Source organism: Urocitellus parryii, chromosome X (genome assembly GCF_045843805.1).
Source record: "Urocitellus parryii isolate mUroPar1 chromosome X, mUroPar1.hap1, whole genome shotgun sequence".
NCBI lineage: Eukaryota > Metazoa > Chordata > Mammalia > Rodentia > Sciuridae > Urocitellus > Urocitellus parryii.
The window spans coordinates 98,090,245-98,109,393 of record NC_135547.1 but is presented as its reverse complement, the minus strand read 5'-3'; the positions used below and the strand labels follow the sequence as shown (position 1 = coordinate 98,109,393).

Here is a 19,149-nt window from a genome sequence, read left to right as displayed (position 1 = left end):
TCTAATATACAAAATAGGGATGAGGATGTGACTCAGTGGTCCAGTGCCCCCGAGTTCAATCCCTGGTACCAAAAAAAAAAAGAAAACCTTTCCAAAAGTCATTTTTAACTTAAATTTTATTCAAATTGTCTATGACCACTTAAAAATTCCTGTTTGAGAATGGCTTGGAAAAATTGCTTAAAGTTTTTGAAGCTTTTTAAGCATTAAAGCTTCTAGTACCCTAATTGTGTACACATTACTTGATAGACTTCAGGATGGACAAGTTTTGAATAGGAGTATTTGGCCAATTAATAAGCATTTCTAAATGAATAAATTTCTGCTGCCATAAAGAATTTTGAGCTCAGGATACAGTTCTGTGACTGTATGACTTCTAGGAAATTAGCCCTAGGAAATACCTATAGATATATACATTGATCAAGTGGCAAAAATTAGGGGTGGATTTTTAAAAAAATTAATGTTGGAAACAGAATATGAACATTTAGTTCAAGTAACATTAGAATTTAACAAAAATTAATTGGACATCTTCATTTGCATTTTCTGGATTATTGATTGGAGGTGGTGAAGCTGTCTAGAACTAGTGTGGGGTGGGGGGGCCCTGCTTAATATAGTTGCCTTCACTTTGTTTGTATCTAATTTAACATAATGTGGATAAGAATGGTAACTTCTATACCAATGATAATAGCAGTGCTGGTGGAGCTAAGGAAAAAACTTCTTTAAGAAGGAAGGTTTCATTTTAAAATTACTTAGGGTTAGATATTTAGGTTTCTGGCTGTGGATGGCAGCTATTTTAATATGGTGCATTTCAGACAACTTAATATGAATTCTTATCTGTCTATTAAACTGTTAATTTTTTAAAATTTTTTTTTTGAAGTTGTAGATGGGCACAATCCCTTCATTTTATTTATTTGGTGCTGAGGATCAAACCTGCTTCACACATGCAAGACAAGGGCTCTACCACTGAGCCACAACCCCAGCCTTGAACTGTTAATTTTATAATGTGATTTTTGATTATGTCATTTCTTGGGAATATAGCTGATTATGTTTTAAAAGAATACTTAACATGGGAAAAATCACATTAAGTGAAAAATTCAATTTTGTGAAATATTTCTGTATCAAAAATATTTGATAACAGTTTACCTCCAGGGTGGGGATGTTATGAGATTAATGGTAGTTTGTTCCCCCTTACTTATTTCCAACATTATTAATGTACAGTGTGGTGGTTCACACTGGGTAAGTGGAGCTTGTACTGCCTGGGCTTATCCTGGAAATACCATTTTGACAGCTTCCTTTCTGCCCTAGTTTCATTTCATTTCTCCCTCTCCCTTTCCTTTCCTTCTTTTGGATTGTACTTGGGAATGTTCTCGTTGAGCTACAGCAACAGTGTTTTTTATTTTGAAACAGGGTCTTGCTAAGTTGCTCAGGCTGGCCTTCAACTTGAGTTACTCCTGCCTCAGCCTCTCTGGTTGCTGGAATTACGGTGTGCACCAGCATGCTCAGCTTGCCTCAGTTTCTGAGGATTATATGTCTCAAGCGGAATAGTGCCTGATACATAGTAAACACTCAAATTTTAACTATTAATAAGGAAAACTTCATTTAAAATTTGTTGTGTCAACCTGATAGCAAAAGTTTTGAAATAGAGGAATGGGAGAAAAGTTGAAAAATTGAAGGCTAATTGTGAATTCATTATTTTAATTTTTGTGTTGTGCTTCATAAAGTGTTTGGGTTTGGGCAATTTCTCTGTGTGTCAAGCCTGCAATACCTTATATCCTTTCTTGTATGGAAAAACTATTATAGGATACTTTTTCTTTAAGATAATATGTAAACTGTCTTTAAAAGCATATTGAATCTTTCATAGCAGTAAAAACCTAAAATTCAAAATTGTGTAAATACTCTTGGCTTAAAAATAAATATTTTCGTACTGTAAAATGGTTATTTTGAAAGTTTAGTGCTTAAAAGATGTGTCTTACTGGATTATAGCAAAGATGAAACAATTTGTTGTACATTTTTACATTAAAATTTTAAGTAGGCCTATTTAAGTTGCTAGCGAAGTCAGTTCTACAAAGTTTAAAATGTTTTGTCATTTACCATGTGTTAGAGTATCAGCTCAGTGAGACCCTGTCTCTAAATAAAATATAAAAAAAGGCTGGAGATGTTGTTCAGTGGTTAGCGCCCATGGGCTCAACCTTATCTAGGTAAAGGTGGTGCTTTTCTCAATGTGAAAGACGTTATACCCTGGTGTGGTGGTGCATTTCTGTAATTCCAGCAACTTGGGAGCCTGAGGTAGGAGGATCACAAGATCATCAAGATCATCGCCAGCATGAGCAACTTAATAAAAATCCTGTTTCAAAATAAAAAGGACTGGGGAATATAGCTCAGTGTAGCTCAGCACGACCCTTCCCCCCCAGCTCCCCCTCCAAAAAAAAGGTTGGAGTGTTAAGTTTGAATATGAAATAAATGCAGTGTATCCCAAATGCAATATCGCTGGTTTGGTTGTTACTTTTTTTTTTTTTTTTTAAAGAGTGAGAGAGGAGAGAGAGAATTTTTAATATTTTTTTTTTTTTTTTTTTTTAGTTCTCGGCGGACACAACATCTTTGTTTGTATGTGGTGCTGAGGATCGAACCCGGGTCGCACGCATGCCAGGCGAGCGCGCTACCGCTTGAGCCACATCCCCAGCCCCTGGTTGTTACTTTGTATTGCAGAAAATTTAGGATATTTTCTGCTTATTGAGGTTTTTTTTTCTTTAAACTTCATGCAGTAAAATTTCACATTGTGTGCTGGGGCTCAGTGGCACAGCACTTGCCTAGCATGTGTGAGGCACTGGGTTTGATCCTCAGCACCACATAAAAAATAAATAAAGGCATTCTGACCATCTACAACTACCAAAAAATTAAAAAAAAAATTCACATTGTGATTTGTTGAATTTAAGCATACCTATACTAGGAATTGATGTTACTGTGTCAAATTTTAATTGATTTAAATAATTGGTGAGCTGCTCAGTTTTGTGTAAGATACTGATACTTTGACTTGGAAGAAAGCTTGTTCTAGCCTTGCTTAGTTATGCCTAAATTCGCTTGTTGACATAGCAAACAAGCTCTTTGATATTTGAAATCAAGTAAAGCAAGTGATTCCTGGGTTATTTTCCTCTTTAAAAAAAAAAAGAGAATTTTAATATTTATTTTTTAGTTTTCGTCGGACACAACATCTTTCTTTGTATGTGTGCTGAGGATCGAACCCGGGCCGCACGCATGCCAGGCGAGCGCGCTACCACTTGAGCCACGTCCCCAGCCCCTATTTTCCTCTTAAGGTAGTAGAATTGTAGAATATCTGTGGTAAAGTTTTATATCCCAATCAAAAATTTCCAAATTGATTCTGAAAACATTTTCAAATTCACTTCCCAAATATTCAAAAACCTTACAAAGTACATTTTAGAAGGGAAAAGAAAATCATATTTTAAAAGTTTTATTATGTGCTTGGTATTTGTGAGACACCATCATAATTCTCAAGGCATTTTTGTGATTAACTGTCTTAATTTTAAAGAGGTAGAAAAAGGATGTTACTGGCATTTAAGATAGGCAGATTATAAGCGTCGTAGGTAGGGTTTTGAGCAAGAGTTATGTTAAATGTAGGAATTATTTTTAATTGTTGCATACCTACTTCTTGATCCTTAGCTTGCAACCTAGTATGCTGAGGGAAAGTTATCAAATTATTGCATGGTGGTATGCTGAGTCCTGACACACCTGCCCAGCAATGTGGAACTCTTAGTATCACCCACTGAAGAAGTGTATGTAGTGGAATAATGAGCACAGGTTGGGGGACAAGAGGAAGATATTGCAACAAACTTGAAGTAAAGAAAGATGTATGAATGAAATTAACCCTCTGCTCCTCCTGATGGACAGAATCACAGTCTCTGGGACAGGAGTCCCCTTTGTAGTAAAACAACTTTTTCTTTTTTCTCAAAGGGAAATAAAGGGGGGAGGGATTATGAGTTAGCTGACATTTTTCACAATTGCTAATGAGGTTGATAACGTAGGGTAGTGTAGCAGTTAAGAATTACTTAGTGGCAAAATGGGTTGGAAATTCATTTTGCCACTAAATAATGCTGTAGGGAGCATATTTCCACTCTTTACTCATCTATAGAGGGATGAGAATAGGTCCTATTTTAAATACATGTGAGGTTTAAAGTGCTTCAGACAATGCATAATGTGAAAAGGTTTATTTTAAAGTTGTCTATTGTGTTTATTGGTTGCTTGTATTTCTGAGACTTTATATCCTTTGGCTTTTTTTTTTTAACTGTCTTTTCTTTTTGTAATGTCTTTGGCATAAAAGTTTGTGTCAAATCCAGGGCATCCAGTGTCCTAGGCAAACATTCTACCTCTAACTGCATCTCCAGCCCTTACTTCTGATTTTTACAGAAACCAATCTCAATTTTCTCCCTGATGTCTCTGAATTTTGGTTAGAGGAAGGTGTATCTTAAAATTGGACTTCTGTGTGCTTTTTAAATAAGTTTTAAACATGTTCTCTAATTTATAGTTTTCCTGTTTACATTTTCCCTTAACCTACCTACAGTTCATTGTTTTTGTATGGTATAAGATATGCTTGTTTTGAAAATGAGAGAAACCTTGAAGTGGAAGAAGTCATATAGTCAGATCTGAATTAGAGTTGGCTCTACATAATGTGGACCAGTCCTTGCAGATCTTACTTTTGACTCCATAAAATGGGGATGATGATAATACCCACTTTTCTGTACTGTGTAGACTGGGTGTGAGAATCGGTGAGGCATAGTAGGACATGTGGCGGAAACCACTTTATAGATGTGACATTCCGTACACCTAAGTACTTCATGATAAATACTTGGGTATTAATATTACGAAAGCAGATGAGCCCTAGGTATGTTTTATATACATGTTTTAAATTTGGTCTTGATTTGGCAAGGTTGTGATTAGAAAACGTAGAAATGAAACTGCAATGTTTGTGGCTAATTTCTCTCAGTCTCAGTATTAGTCAGCTTTTTCATCATTGCAACCAAAATACCCGATAAGAATAATTTAGAGGAAGAAAAGTTTGTTGCCTCAGTTTTAGAGGTTCAGTCCATGGACCAGTGATCTGTTGCTTTGGGCACAAAGTGAGGCAGCATCATGGACAAAGGGAGCCACAGAGGAGCAATGCTCCACACATTCCTGGCGGCCAGGAAGCAGAGCAAGGGGAACGGGTCACAGGGAAGATGCACCTTTCCAGGGCATGCCCCCAGTGACCCACCTTGTCCAGTCATGCCACAGTTACCACCCAATCAGCCTACTCAGACTAGTTATCTTTTGTAATTTGATGATTTTGCCTCTGAAAATTCCTGTATTTACACAGGAGCTTTTGGGGGACACCTCATTCAAACCATAATATCTCTTATATAAGCCAGTAAGTTAGAACCTTGACTGTGGGTTAAGTGATTATATTTCAATTTTTAGGCATACATGGACTGTTCTGGGCAAAAATAGGAGGTATGGTCACCTTACTTCTAACCAAGTACTTATAATCAATCAAGTAATAAGTTTCTCCATCTAGTGGCACAGTGAAATCAATCACAGGAAAGAAATGATGTGATTTATTTCATCTAGAGAGGAACCTGGGCATCAGTGTTATTAAAATACCTCAGGTGATTTTACTAGTTAACTAAATATGGAATTCACTGGTCTAATGAATATACAATTGAAGATTTGGTAGTATTCTCCTATGTACTTTTGGTAGGTTGCAAAGATTTGCTTAAAATTAGGATTTCCTTAAAATTGGGTGTGGTTTATAGCCCTGCAGGGCTTCAGGACTCCCTGTGGTTTCAACCTTGCCAACATTGTAGAGCTAAAGTCACTTGATGTTCACTTGTATTGAAATAGTTTGTCTTTTCCTAAGAAGTCCCCCAAAGAGTGGTTTTTGTTTTGTTTTTGTTTTTGGTTTGGGAGTAGGGTGGGCTTAATCAACAGAAATTTGCTATCTTAAAATTCTGGAGGTTGGCAACCAGAGATATGAAAAACTGAGCTCTATATATGTAATAAGAGTTGTAATGCATTCTGCTGTTATATAAATTAAAAAAAAAAATTCTGGAGGTTGGAAGTCCAGGATCATGGTGTCAGATTTTATGTTTTCTGAAGTCTCTGCTTGGCTTGCAGATGGTCTCCTTTTGGCTGCCTTCATGTAATCTTTCCTTTGTATGTGCACACTCTTGTAGTTTTCTTCCCAAAGCATGAAAAGCTTATGTTAAAACTAATTCTAAGGGATGGAGGTATAGAGCACTTGCCTAGCATGTGAGAGGCCCCCCGGGTTCAGTTCTCAGCACTGCAAAAGAAACTAAAAACAATCATGATCCCCTAGTATCAATAAGTATTAGATGTGCAGTTTTTCCCGAAATGTTTTTTAAAAATCTTGTTTTTGCTTTCTCTTACACACATTTTTGTGATATATTTAAGGCATTGGCAAATTGAGGACAGATAGTTTGTTACTCCATAATAATCAAGTGGCAACTAAGTAAGTGCCTTGCTACTATGTTTGGAGTCAGATTTAGAAGAAAACTGAAATATTACATACTAAAGCTATTATTTTTAATATATTTTGATGTGCCATTATCAGTTTAAGTTGAATATGGTATGAAACTTGAGCTTTTTACTTTTCTCTTTCATTTATATAGCCACCTTCTCCTGACCTGATATATTTATTGGTGGTACTAAATTTGAACAGTTGTTTAATTCATGTTTTTTATAGCTAAAACAGTTTTTTCCCCTTCTACTTGTAGGTTATGCAATGGTCTCTGCAAGATGGTTTATTCTTGAATTGGAGCTTTTTAAGACTGACAAATGCTGGTACTTCATCTTGTATAAGTGGACTATAATTTCTTTTCTCAAGACAACTACATAAGCAGACAAAATTGCAAAGATCTGCCCTGTGTCGAGTATGACAGCCACGACTCGTGGCTCTCCAGTCGGAGGGAATGACAACCAGGGCCAGGCTCCTGATGGACAGTCTCAGCCCCCCCTCCAACAGAATCAGGTAGGACATTGAAATTGGTATGTCTGTTATGTGATACTAATATGATATGAAGCATGTTCTGAATGATTAGTGAAATAATCATAAATAAGTTTTGTTTTAAAAGAAAAGTAAACAGGTCTTGCACAGTAATAAGAAAGCTCAACTGCTTTAGACAGTGCTGTTTGAGTATATAGCCCATCTTTTTCTCGTCTAATATAGTCAGTCATCCTTAAAATTTATTTAAGCCTTGTGTCAATTTTGGGGAAAAATATTATATTGTGAAGTATAGTCTATGGAACCATCATACATCGTAACCTCACTTTGTATCCTGTAAATATACACAAATTCCTTGTCAGTTTACAGCAGAATATTTGAGCATGGACTCAAATCATACTGCTAGTATCACATTGCAGCTTTGCACCGTACTGTCTTCAAGATTCTACTCTAGGTCTGTTTCTTTACTTATATAGCGGATATACTAATAGCATAACTTACTACAAGTTAAATAATGTTTGCAAAGGGCTTAACATAGATTTTGGTGTCAAGGTTAAAACTCTTTGAATAATATTCTTTTACTGTTTGATTAGATGAATTTATCTAAGGTTTCTGTTAAGTTTTTCATCAATGGTTTGGCCTGGAATTTTTTATTTGTTCAAAGATTTTGCTTGCAGATCCAACTTCTTTTAAAAAGAGGAATTTTCTTTTTTAAAAAATGTCTTTTATTGTGCTTTTCAAGGAATTTTCCATTTCAAATTCTAGATTGTCAAATTTATTGAGGTATGGTTGTTTATAATAATGGGTGTGCATGTGAGCACGCACATGCACTGGAGATCAAACCCAGGGCCTGGTCATGCTCTGCCATTGAGCTAGCTATGCGCCCCCACCAACTTTGATAATCTTTTTATCCTTTTTATTATGTTTTTGTGTCTTGGGGCTTATGGTAGTATTTTCTTACTCATTTCTGATACTGTTAATTTGTGTGTTCTGATTTTTCTAGGGGTTTATCTCATTAAAAATCTCAGAAAACCAGCTTTTGGGGGGGCTTTGACCCCTCCCCCCAAGCTTTTACCCTTATCTCTGTTCTTTTGATTTCAGTCTGCTGTACTTTTTCTCATTTCTTGAAATGGAAGTTTAGGTAATGGATTTCAGCTTTTTTTCCCTAATATACAGTTTTTATATTGGGGAGTTTTAAAACTGAATAAGTTGAGCACTAAGATTTGTGATATGCAGGTCAAATAGCATCTAGAGATAAATGAGTTGAAGTTGTTTGGGAGTCACAGACATACTGCTTATAGTTGGAATTTGTTTTTGTAGAATCTGTGTGAAATGTTTTAAGACAAAAGTGTTTTATTGTACAATATATTTGTCATTTGGGGATAAGTTCTTACTGTCCAACTGTGACAGATTAGATCTTCTATCAGTAGTCTGATGGGACAGAGCTGCTTTCTCTCTGTCCTTCACTGATATTTTAGAGAAATGTGCAGGTCAGGTGTCCCCCTAACAAATGTGCCAACTTTAAAAATTCCTTTTCCTCTCCAGTTCCCACTTTTAAGACATAAAATACTAGACGTGTATGGTCATAGTTCTTGGACAGAGTTAAGTCTTTCCTGTGTCATAAATCTAATGGCCAGTGAAGGTGCTAGAATGGAATTTGGGAACATATATGTCAGTGTTATAAAAAGAAATTGTTTATACTCTGTTTAGTGATTATATTTCTAGTATCCAATCCTAAACAAAAATGCAACATTTGTCATAAAAAGATTAATTATAGCTTTATTTGTTAGCAGCAAAAATTACAAGAAAGTGAATGTCCCTTATGGTAATATTGTCTGGCCATTAATTTTTTATAGTCTTAATTTTAAAAATTTACTACTCAGATATTGAATTTAAGGGCACAGACATAAGCAGGTATAATCCCAATTTTATTAAAAATTTATACATAGATATAGACAGGCTTTATTTTGGCCCACAGATTACAGTGCAGTATCATTGATATGTTCATATCTGGTGTGGTGTTACAGATGTTTTCATTTTTATTTTTATCTTTACATTTTCTGTGAGATATACGTATTTTATATATATTTAAAATATCACATATATACCACGGGAAAGATTTCTTTCTTCTTTTTAAAACAACAACAACAAAAAAAGAAACAGGCTTCTAAAGTTATATACTTAAGTTATTTTTGTTGGTCTTCTAACCTTTGAATTCTGTGCCTGGAGAGTCGCTTTGTGGCACCTGATGTGTTCTCTGGAACATCTACAGTAAAAGTTCTCCCTTCACTCACTAATTGGCCATTTAAGTTTATGTATAAACTTTGTAAGTAGACCATATTAAAGATATTAAGGTGGTATACCTGACTGAACATTTATTTATGCAACTCTTATTATGTAACTATTTGGTAGGCACTTTGATGATAGTGAAAGAGGTGTAGCCCTCTTTCTGAAAGACCCATCAACCTACAGTGAGTAGAAAATTCAAGAAGTATGAGTAAAAATCAATTTAGAATTTAGGTTGATTTCATTTTGAAAGAGAAATACACCTACTCTCTAAATTTAGGAATAAGGGTCATGGGCTGGGGGTGTAGCTCTTGAAGCTAACATGTAAGGGGCCCTGGGTTGGATCTCTAGAACCACAGGAAGGACGGAGGGAGGAAAGAAGTAAAGAAAGAAAAAAGTAAAATATAGGTCATAAAAGTTCATTTACTCAGCCTCCAGAGTAGCTGGGATTACAGCTGCTCACCACTGTGCCTGACTAATTATTGTTTGATAATAGTTTGAGAATTCCATATTCACAGAAAAACACATTTTTCCGCTTTAAAAAAAAAAGTGGAAGTTGGATTCAAGTCCTGACAACAGTTTGAGCTGTGTGACCTTAACTGAGATTGTTTTCTTATCTGTTAAATGACAGTAGAATAGATACTTCCTTGGGCTGTTGAGGATTAAGTAAAACTAACATTGTAAATATTTTTAGTAAAAGTATGTAATTTTTAAAAAATTTTTATATTCATAATACTAATCTGTTGGTGTTTGTATTAATGGATATTGTACATATATTATAGAAACTTAAGTCTGAAATATTTAATTTTTAATCAAGACTTCATCGCCTGATTCTTCCAATGAAAATTCCCCGGCAACTCCTCCAGACGAACAAGGTCAAGGTGATGCCCCACCACAGGTTGAAGATGAGGAACCTGCATTTCCACATACTGACTTGGCAAAGTTGGATGATATGATCAACAGGTGAGTTTGTTTTGTTTTTTAATGTTTGTAACATACGAGAAAGCTGGTTAGCTTTCTCAGCATTGTGTGTTGTAGTGGACAAGAAAAGAGTGAAGAAGAATATCACAGGTACTCACTGCCCACCTTCAGAGTCTCCACTTTACTCATTGCTAAGTACTTTGTAAAACATGGTTTTAAGTGGATTTAATAAAGGGAATGAGAATATCAAAGATTTTAGGCCCATGACCACCCTAGCTAGTATGTTTTTGAAGAACTACCTGTATACTTTTTTTAAAAAAGAATATTTTTAGCTATGGATGGACACTATATATTTATTTCTTTATGTGGTGCTGAGAATCAAACCCAGTGCCCCACCCAAGCCAGGGTAGTGTTCTACTACTGAGCCACAACCCCAGCCCTACCTGTGTACTTTGTTTTCAAGGGTTTTTCAGTGGCCCTGGGATAACCCAGGTCATGAGAAGACTGAGTTCATCAGTGCCTGCCCTTTATGAGCCCTCAAAAGTGAGGCTTTAAGCTTCTGTGAAGGGCAAGAAAAAGTTTTTAAAAGGATAAAAGAATAGCATATTAAGGAAATCCACATGGGCATGATCTTCACTGGGCTGTGGGTTCAACACATGAGTGCCAGAAAGTTGTGATGCATCCCCCCAGCCCCATAAAAAGGGAGTGTAACAAAAACACACAAACTCTATTACAGGCACTTGCTTTACTTTTCCCCCTTGTATTTTCACTTTTTGAAAATAAATCACTATTAAATGTCAAGGGATATAAAAATCCTTTGCATTTAAAAAAAAATACCTGAACATATATTATTAAACATGTAACTATATCATGCAGGTAAATTCCTCTTTATCTTCCCCTTTCATACATCCAACCAAAAATTACTATTAACAGTCCTTAAGGGAAGAAAAATACAAAGGATGTTTTCAAATTTAAACAAAACAATGACAGGTAATATACATTTTTTTCGTGGATTGTTTGGAAATGAAATGCCTTTTTTTAAAGTGTGGGAGTATTTGGGGATTCTGAAGAAGCCAGCTCTTAAAGCAGATTAAGGGATGGATGGAAGAAGGCTGGTCTTCTGGAGAGCAGAGAGAGAGCAGGGCAGAGGGCTTCTGTGGAAACATGGAGACTGCGGACCCACAACTCACTTACCCTTCAGAAGAAGTGAATGAATTATGGTGAATTGAGGCCTAAATTAGTCATTTGCCTCCTAATTTTTTTGTTCTTAGTGAGGAAGTTGAAGAATGTCTCTGCTATTCTGAATCTCAAAAGACTCTTTTTTTGCCTTTTTTTAGAATGATTTAGTTTCCTTCCCTCATTGCTTTTATTTTTACAATACCTTCAAAAATTGTAGAGACAACAGATGGTCCTTAGTCCAACAAAGCAGATTTTCTGCCCACTTTGCTGTTTTTAATATTTTAATGTTATTTTGAATTAATATTTCATGGTAGGGTGAGTAATTATAATTACTAACTTATTTATAATGCCCTTTTTAGTGCACAGCCAATAAGTATCTTTTATTTCAAAAAAATTCTTAGGCCTCGATGGGTGGTTCCTGTTTTGCCGAAAGGGGAATTAGAAGTGCTTTTAGAAGCTGCTATTGATCTTAGTAAGAAAGGTAAGTTTTGATATTATGCTTTTTGTAATGGATACTACTAGATACATTTTTTCCCTTTATCTCCCGAAGACCTTGTTTTCCTGTTATAAAGACGTGCTGTGGCTTAGGATCAAGGCTCATAATCTTTGGACAGCCTTCAAGAGTATTTATGAATTGTCTAATAGACAAAAATTTATGAATATTTATATTTCTAAGGAACATATCTGTTACTTAGATTCATAGAGGGATTGTCACTCAAAAGTGAAAAAACCTTTATAATGTAGAGTCCTGTCCATTATGGGGAAATAGTATACACAAAATAACATTTTACTGTTTACTCTGTAGGTGATGGTATGAACTTCAGGTATAGCTAACTGTGTATGTGTTTATCCTGAGCCATTTCCAGTCTCAGGACATGCATTATGTAAATTGACAAAGTATTTACATTTGCCCTCTGACTGATCTACTAAAATGACAGAATCAAGAAATGTGTTTGTCTTTGTACCTAGTACATCTTCTATGGTCATTTGAATAAAGATTGCCATTTCATTAATAGTGTTTTAAAAATAAACTGTCTTGTTTACATGTGGTTTTGAAAAAAAAAAAAAGGTGTGATTTCCCCCCCCCCAAAAAAAAGAAAAACACTTGGAAAAATAAGGTTCAATGTTGAATACATTAGAAGCCAGTAAAAAGGGATTTTGTTTATATTCAGTTGTCTAGAAGTAAAAGCTATCTTTAATTTCAGTTGTTTGGTTTACTTTAGGTGCAGTTTAATTCTCCTAGTGGAGGACTATTACAACACTAGACACTTAATTTTTAGGTCATTGGAGATTAAAATTAAACGAAGTAAAACTTCATTTTTTGAAATACAGCTATGTGTATTAATCAATTTTAATGTTCCTGTAGTAAATTACTGAGATAATCAGATTATAAAGAGAAAAGGTTTATTTTGGTTCACAGTTATTTGATCCAATTGTAACCTTTTATCACTGAATATTGTAAAACAACCAGAGAAATATTATGTTGCATTCTAATTTTCTCTCCCCCCCCCCACACCTTTTAGGCCTTGATGTTAAAAGTGAAGCCTGTCAGCGATTTTTTCGAGATGGGCTAACAATATCATTCACTAAAATCCTTACAGATGAAGCAGTGAGTGGATGGAAGTTTGAAATACATGTAAGTTGTTGCATATGACTTACATAATTTTGCCCAGTGATTCCCCTTTTGGTTGGGAAGGAAGTACAGGGGTGTGTGTGTGGTTTATTTGGTTATGTATTTGGCTGGTTAATTAAAACAGAGTACAAATGAAACTTAGAATTTTGTAAAATATATTATTATTATTGCCTATTGAAGGCAGCATCGTCATTTAGAATGAGCTTGAGGTTTAGAATTAGAAAATGTGGTGTTCTCAAGTGCTTTGTGACCTTAGGCTACCACATTTCATTAAAAATATAATGTTGTCAGCCAAGTGCAATGTATATACTTTTGAACCCAGCAGCTCAGGAGGCTGAGGCAAGAGGATCACAAGTTTGGGGCCAGCCTCAGCAACTTAGCAAGGCCCTAAGCAACTTAGTGTGAGACCCTCTGTCAAAGTAAAACAATAAAAGGATTTGGGGTTATAGGTTAGTAGTAAAGCACCACTGGGTTCCATCCCCAGTAACACCAAAAAGAAAATGTGTTGTTATCAATTATAAGATGCATCACTGTTTTATGTACCATTAAGGAAGAAAAATACCCAAGAATGTAACACATGTCGAGGACAGCATAGAGGTAAATGAGATGAACTCAATACAGAAGGGGATGGCAAAGAAGCATTTGTGTTTCAATCTTGCCACCTGGTGGAGGGAGGAAAAAAGACCTCCTAAAGAATTAAACCATATGCTGTTATTTAAGTTTTATAGTCTGAATTCAACAGACTTTTTTATTTTGGCAGTACTAGGAATTAAACTTGGGGCCTCATACATTGCTAGGCTAGTGCTCTGCCACTCTGATACATCCTCAGCCTCATAGTCTGAATTCAAATTACAGTTGTCATTAAAAAAATAAACATTAAGTAGAGAATTTAAAAAGGTTTTATGTTGGTGGTGTTCTCTATAACTAGCAAAGGCAAACAAATCATCCTCAAACACCTCATTAATCAATGGTTATAAGATGTAGATTCTAAAGATCTCTAAAAAAATAAAACAAGATATATCTTAGACTGATGAAATATTGTAATTACCCTAAGTCTGTTCCTTATTTGGCTATGGAAATGTCATAGATTATAAAGTAGATGATATTTTTTCTCATCTGTGAACTATTTCCCTACTATGACTATGGCATAGAAATTCCAACATCTTCTAATTTAACTAGAAATTGTGTCATTGAGGATAACAGATCTTCATCTTGGGTAATTGACATTATGTAGAGTTTTAGAATGGCTGCCTCTGAGTCAGGCATCATGGTACACTCCTATAAGCCCAGCTACTTGGGAAGCTGAGGCTGGAGGATGGCAAGTTTGAAGCCAGCCTGGGCAACATAAGGATACCTGTCTCAAAATAAAATGGGCTGGGATGTAGCTCAGTGGTATAGTCCTTGCCTAGAGTGTGTGAGGCCCTAGGTTCAATTCCCAGCAGTTAAACAAAAGAATAATTAGCCATTGACTCTTCATTGCGGCCTTGGGAACTTGGAAAGACCTTGTCTCAAAAAATAAAAAGTGCCGTAGCATAGTGGTAGAGCACCTCTGGATTCAGTCCTCACTATCAAAGGGAAAAAATAGAGAATTGCTGCTGGTGGTGTACAAATTCCAAAGAGGAAAGAATGGTAGTTTACCTCTTATGTGTGGATGTAGAGCAGGAATTGATAACCTAGGCACCTATTTCATAGGAAATGGCTTTTCAAAGTAGATAACCTGTAAATTATGAAGTAAATAAATGCTATTTGTCATCTGGTAGTTTGATCCTAATACAAGTGAAATCAAATATAACTCAGATGATTAGTATAGAAAAATGGAGAGTAAGATCATAAGGTATTTGTGTAAAAGTGCAATGTTTTGATATTTTCAATCATCTTTCCCCCATATAACAGAGATGTATTATTAACAATACTCATCGCCTGGTGGAGCTATGTGTAGCAAAGTTGTCCCAAGACTGGTTTCCACTTCTAGAACTTCTTGCCATGGCCTTAAATCCTCATTGCAAATTTCATATCTACAATGGTACACGTCCATGCGAATCAGTTTCCTCAAGTGTTCAGTTGCCTGAAGATGAACTCTTCGCTCGTTCTCCAGACCCTCGATCACCAAAAGTGTGTTGGGTTTGTTATTTCCAAAATTAAATATTACAGTTGTTTTGCTCTGCCACAGAATTTGTAACCTGAACCTCTTAACATGGCAAAGAGTTATTTCCCATTGCTCTTACAGGGATTTTGCATTATTCTGTGTTTTGAATTCTTTGTTTTGTACCAAAGCTGTGCTCTGTCTTTTTTGTACTACTGGTAAGTTTTTCTGTGTTGAAATATATAGTCTGTCAAATTTGCTTTGAGACTTTAAATGAAAACATATGAAACTGGGACCCTTTTACATAGAGACAGCATTCTAGTTCAGTGCTTATGGCCATCTTTAAAAATTTTCTCTATGTATAACTAGTCCTCATTGTTTTCTACTCAGCTTCTATGGAAGTAATCATAATTTGGGTTAATATGAAACAGACTGTTTTTCCTTTGTAATAAGAACAGAGTAGGACATTGTATTGAAAACCTCAGGTGTTGCTCTATAAGGCTCTTAACATTTTCTACATTCTAAGATTATTTTACTCCAAAATCGAGTTTATCTTATAAGTGCTTATACACACACACATACACAGGTTTATATTTTTTTCTATACATAAATGTACATTTCCCATATCAGTGCAAATAGACTATATACTTTTTAAAAATGTGGGTCTTTTTTACTGTAAATTTTTTTAAAAAATTAAAGGTATTTTTTTTATATATGTGGTGCTGAGGATTGAATGCAGGGCCCTGCACATGCCAGGCAAGCACTCTACCGCTGAACCACAACCCCATCCCCTTACTGTAAATTTTTAAAAATTATGTTTCTTTTAATTGCTATCAATGATATTATTTTAGAATTTAGGGAGATGTTTGTAATATTGTGACTGTTAGGAAAATTTTCATTTTTCTGATCAGCCACAAAAATTTGAAGGCATGTACTTGGTTTATTTTGTTAGAAGCTGAAATCATTAAAAATATATTGAACTTGAGATGTTTTCTGATACTTCTCAGTTCATATTGTTGTCACTAGATGGCTTATTTTTCCTTGAGTAGATCAGATTAATATAAAAATAATTGCAGTCTTAATTTTTATCTATACCTGTATTTTTAAATTTTATTTTATGTTTTTTCTCAGTGGATCAATAATCTGCAAGTCTTAAAAGACTTGAGAAATAACTTGATTTAACATGGCTGGTACTTTTTTTTTTAAAGAGTTTTTAGATGTATCTTGAAGTCTAGTTCTTAAATAGCTCTCAGGGTACTTAGCCTTTTGAAGTCTTTAAAAGTATAAACTCTTTTTGAATGTAGCCAAAGTTATGGTACTAAACCATGGAGAAACCTATTCTGTGGAGTTAAACCTGCTCAGTTACCTCCTCCTGCAGTCAGAGAAATTACATGTTTTCCACATTGTTAAATATGTCTTATCAACTTTTTGAAAATTGATTGAAAGATACATCGGGCAAAATTTTTAACCGTGTCCCTAGTTGGATGCAGGTATGGTGATTTAAAGAAGAACCTGAAGGAAATGTAAATGTCCCCCTCCCCAACACCACCCATCTGCCCCCCCCCCCCATTGGTATAGGTTGAGTAAGAGTATCCTTCTACTGCAAAAGTTTCAGATTTCAGGTTTGCATGTGGGGATTTTTTGTTTTTTAATTTTGGATCCCTGGTTTGAAAATCTGAAGTGCATTATTGCTCAAAAGGTTTGAGATTTTGGATTTGGGATTTGGGGCTTAGGGATGCTGAGCCAGTAGTGGCAAAATAAGTAAAGATTTAAAAAAAAAAATAGTACAAACTTGATAGGTTGAAGCAGTAGTGTAGTTAAAACTACATTTAAAGAATATAACAAGGGTTGGGGCTGTAGCTCAGTGGTAAAGCCTTGCATGTGTGAGGCAGTAGGTTCATTCCTCAGCACCACATAAAAATAAAGATCCTGTGTGTTCATCTACAACCAAATATGTGTGTGTGTCTGTGAATTTTTATTTAGGGTGAGTGGTCTATCCTTGTCAGTGTTGAGAACTTTGAGATAAGGAGGGCTCTTCTTTCCAGTTGCTAAAGCTATCTTAAGTACACTTCAGTTTAAAGTACTCTTCAGTATTCATAATTATGTAAACATTGCAGCTGAAGAAATATGGAAAGATTAGATTTTAACTAGTCTTTACTGTGAGCACACACGCTATCTTTATAACATTAGCATATCAGTCCAATAGTCTCATTCTTATTACTGAAAAAATAAGAATATATTACATAAAGAGCATGTACTAGACTGAGGTTGTAGTTCAGTGGTAGAGCGTTTGCCTGGCACAAGTGAGGCATTGGATTTGATCCTCAGCACCACATAAAATAAATAAAATAAAGGTATTGTGTCTAACTACAATTAAAACATTTTGTTTTAAAAAAGAGCATGTAATTTCTTACACTTACCGAATCCCAAAAATGTCTAATGAATTAAGTACTAAGAGTTTTAATTGTTTTGAATTAGTCTTTTAAGACCAAATAAAAAGGAAAATTCCACATGAACTTGGATGGAAATGTGCTAGTAGACTTATGGGAGAATGTAGTTGATTTACGTTATCCCAAAATAATATCAAAACTATCAGCTACCATATTTTCTCTTTAAAACACACATGAACAATAAAAGCTATGATATCATTTTCCCTTTTTCTTGGAAATTTTTTTCTAAGTAGAAATTATTTTTCCTTAAGGCTCAATAGAGTGCCTCTTTTCCTCCATGTTTTTCCCTCAGAGGGAAAAGAAGGCAAGGTGTAAAATGTTGTCTTAGGTGCTTTAACCTTTAATACGTTAAAAGCTTTTACATATAAACATGGATTTAGTTGTACAGCTATTTCCTGCCCCTGCTACATTGTACGTTGAGTCACCACTGTTCCTTAAAGAAGAGGATGAAAGACTGTATTATTGTATGGTGCTGCTTCTAAGATGAGGAGGACTAGATGCATTCTTAAAAATTAGCAAAAGGAACTGCAGGTATCATTAATCTCAGGGGCTCAGGAGTATTGGTATGTTGAGTTGGTGTTAGTTTTTTTGTGGTCCTAGGGATAGAATCCAGAGCCTTGCTCATGCTAGGCAAGTACACTACCACCATGCCACATCCCTAGCACATCAAGGATTTTTTTTTTAAATATTTTTTTAGATATTGATGGACTTTTATTCACTTATTTTTATGTGGTGCTAAGAATCAAACCCAGTACCTCACACATGCTAGGCAAGTTCTCTACTACTGAGCCACAACCCCAGCCCCCAAGGATTAGTTTTTAATGGCCAGTTTGCTTTCAGGCTTTAAAATAATTATATTTATAGCAACTTTTTAGTATCTACAATTACAATAAGAAATGGATTCAGAATTCATTATACTACGTTACTAAGTAGCTTTTTCTTGATTTATTAAATTTTGAAGTCTTTATGCTTTTAATGTAGAACATTTGCAGATATTTAGAAGATACTCATTCTTTTATGTTGAGATTGCTGAAATAGAAGCATGGCTTCTAATACCTGTTTGCTGGCTGTATGGTATGAGTAAAGAGCTGTGTCTCAGTGTACTTACTACGTCTGTTGCTCATATCTCGAGTGGGATGATGCAGTATTCTGAGGTCTTTTCAAAGATGATTTGACATAATTTTGTTTTATTGAATTTACTATTTCTAGTATGTATCAGTCAAGGTAGTAGTTTTTCTCCCCTAAAAGCAGGAAGTTAACTTTTTTCATTAATTGTATTGCAGGGTTGGCTAGTGGATCTTCTCAACAAATTTGGCACTTTAAATGGGTTCCAGATATTGCATGATCGTTTTATTAATGGATCAGCATTAAATGTTCAAATAATTGCAGCCCTTATTAAGTAAGTTATATTTTAAGTTGAATTTTCAGTGTGACGCAGAAATTGTATTTTTATTGCTTGATTAAAAAATGGAGTTGTTCAAATGTGGATTTTTCATATGTTACTTGGATTTTTAAAAAATGTTATATACGTAGTCTGAGAATTTTATCTTAATTCATTATAAGGAATTAATACAGGAGTCTCGTCTTTTTTATT

The 19,149-nt window shown here is 35.0% G+C and overlaps 1 protein-coding gene across 7 annotated transcripts in view; it reads left to right on the top strand.

Annotated features, from left to right (window-relative positions):
* Positions 1–19,149, top strand: part of Usp9x (ubiquitin specific peptidase 9 X-linked) — a 135,301-nt gene that overhangs the window by 42,755 nt on the left and 73,397 nt on the right. For all 7 annotated transcript variants that reach the window (XM_026387563.2, XM_026387561.2, XM_026387564.2 and 4 more), the window contains 6 exons: positions 6,777–7,030; positions 10,107–10,252; positions 11,791–11,870; positions 12,913–13,025; positions 14,916–15,134; positions 18,839–18,954. In XM_026387563.2, the coding sequence (XP_026243348.1) occupies positions 6,935–7,030; positions 10,107–10,252; positions 11,791–11,870; positions 12,913–13,025; positions 14,916–15,134; positions 18,839–18,954 (770 nt within the window). In that variant the 5' untranslated portion in view covers positions 6,777–6,934. The remainder of the gene's footprint in view (positions 1–6,776; positions 7,031–10,106; positions 10,253–11,790; positions 11,871–12,912; positions 13,026–14,915; positions 15,135–18,838; positions 18,955–19,149) is intronic.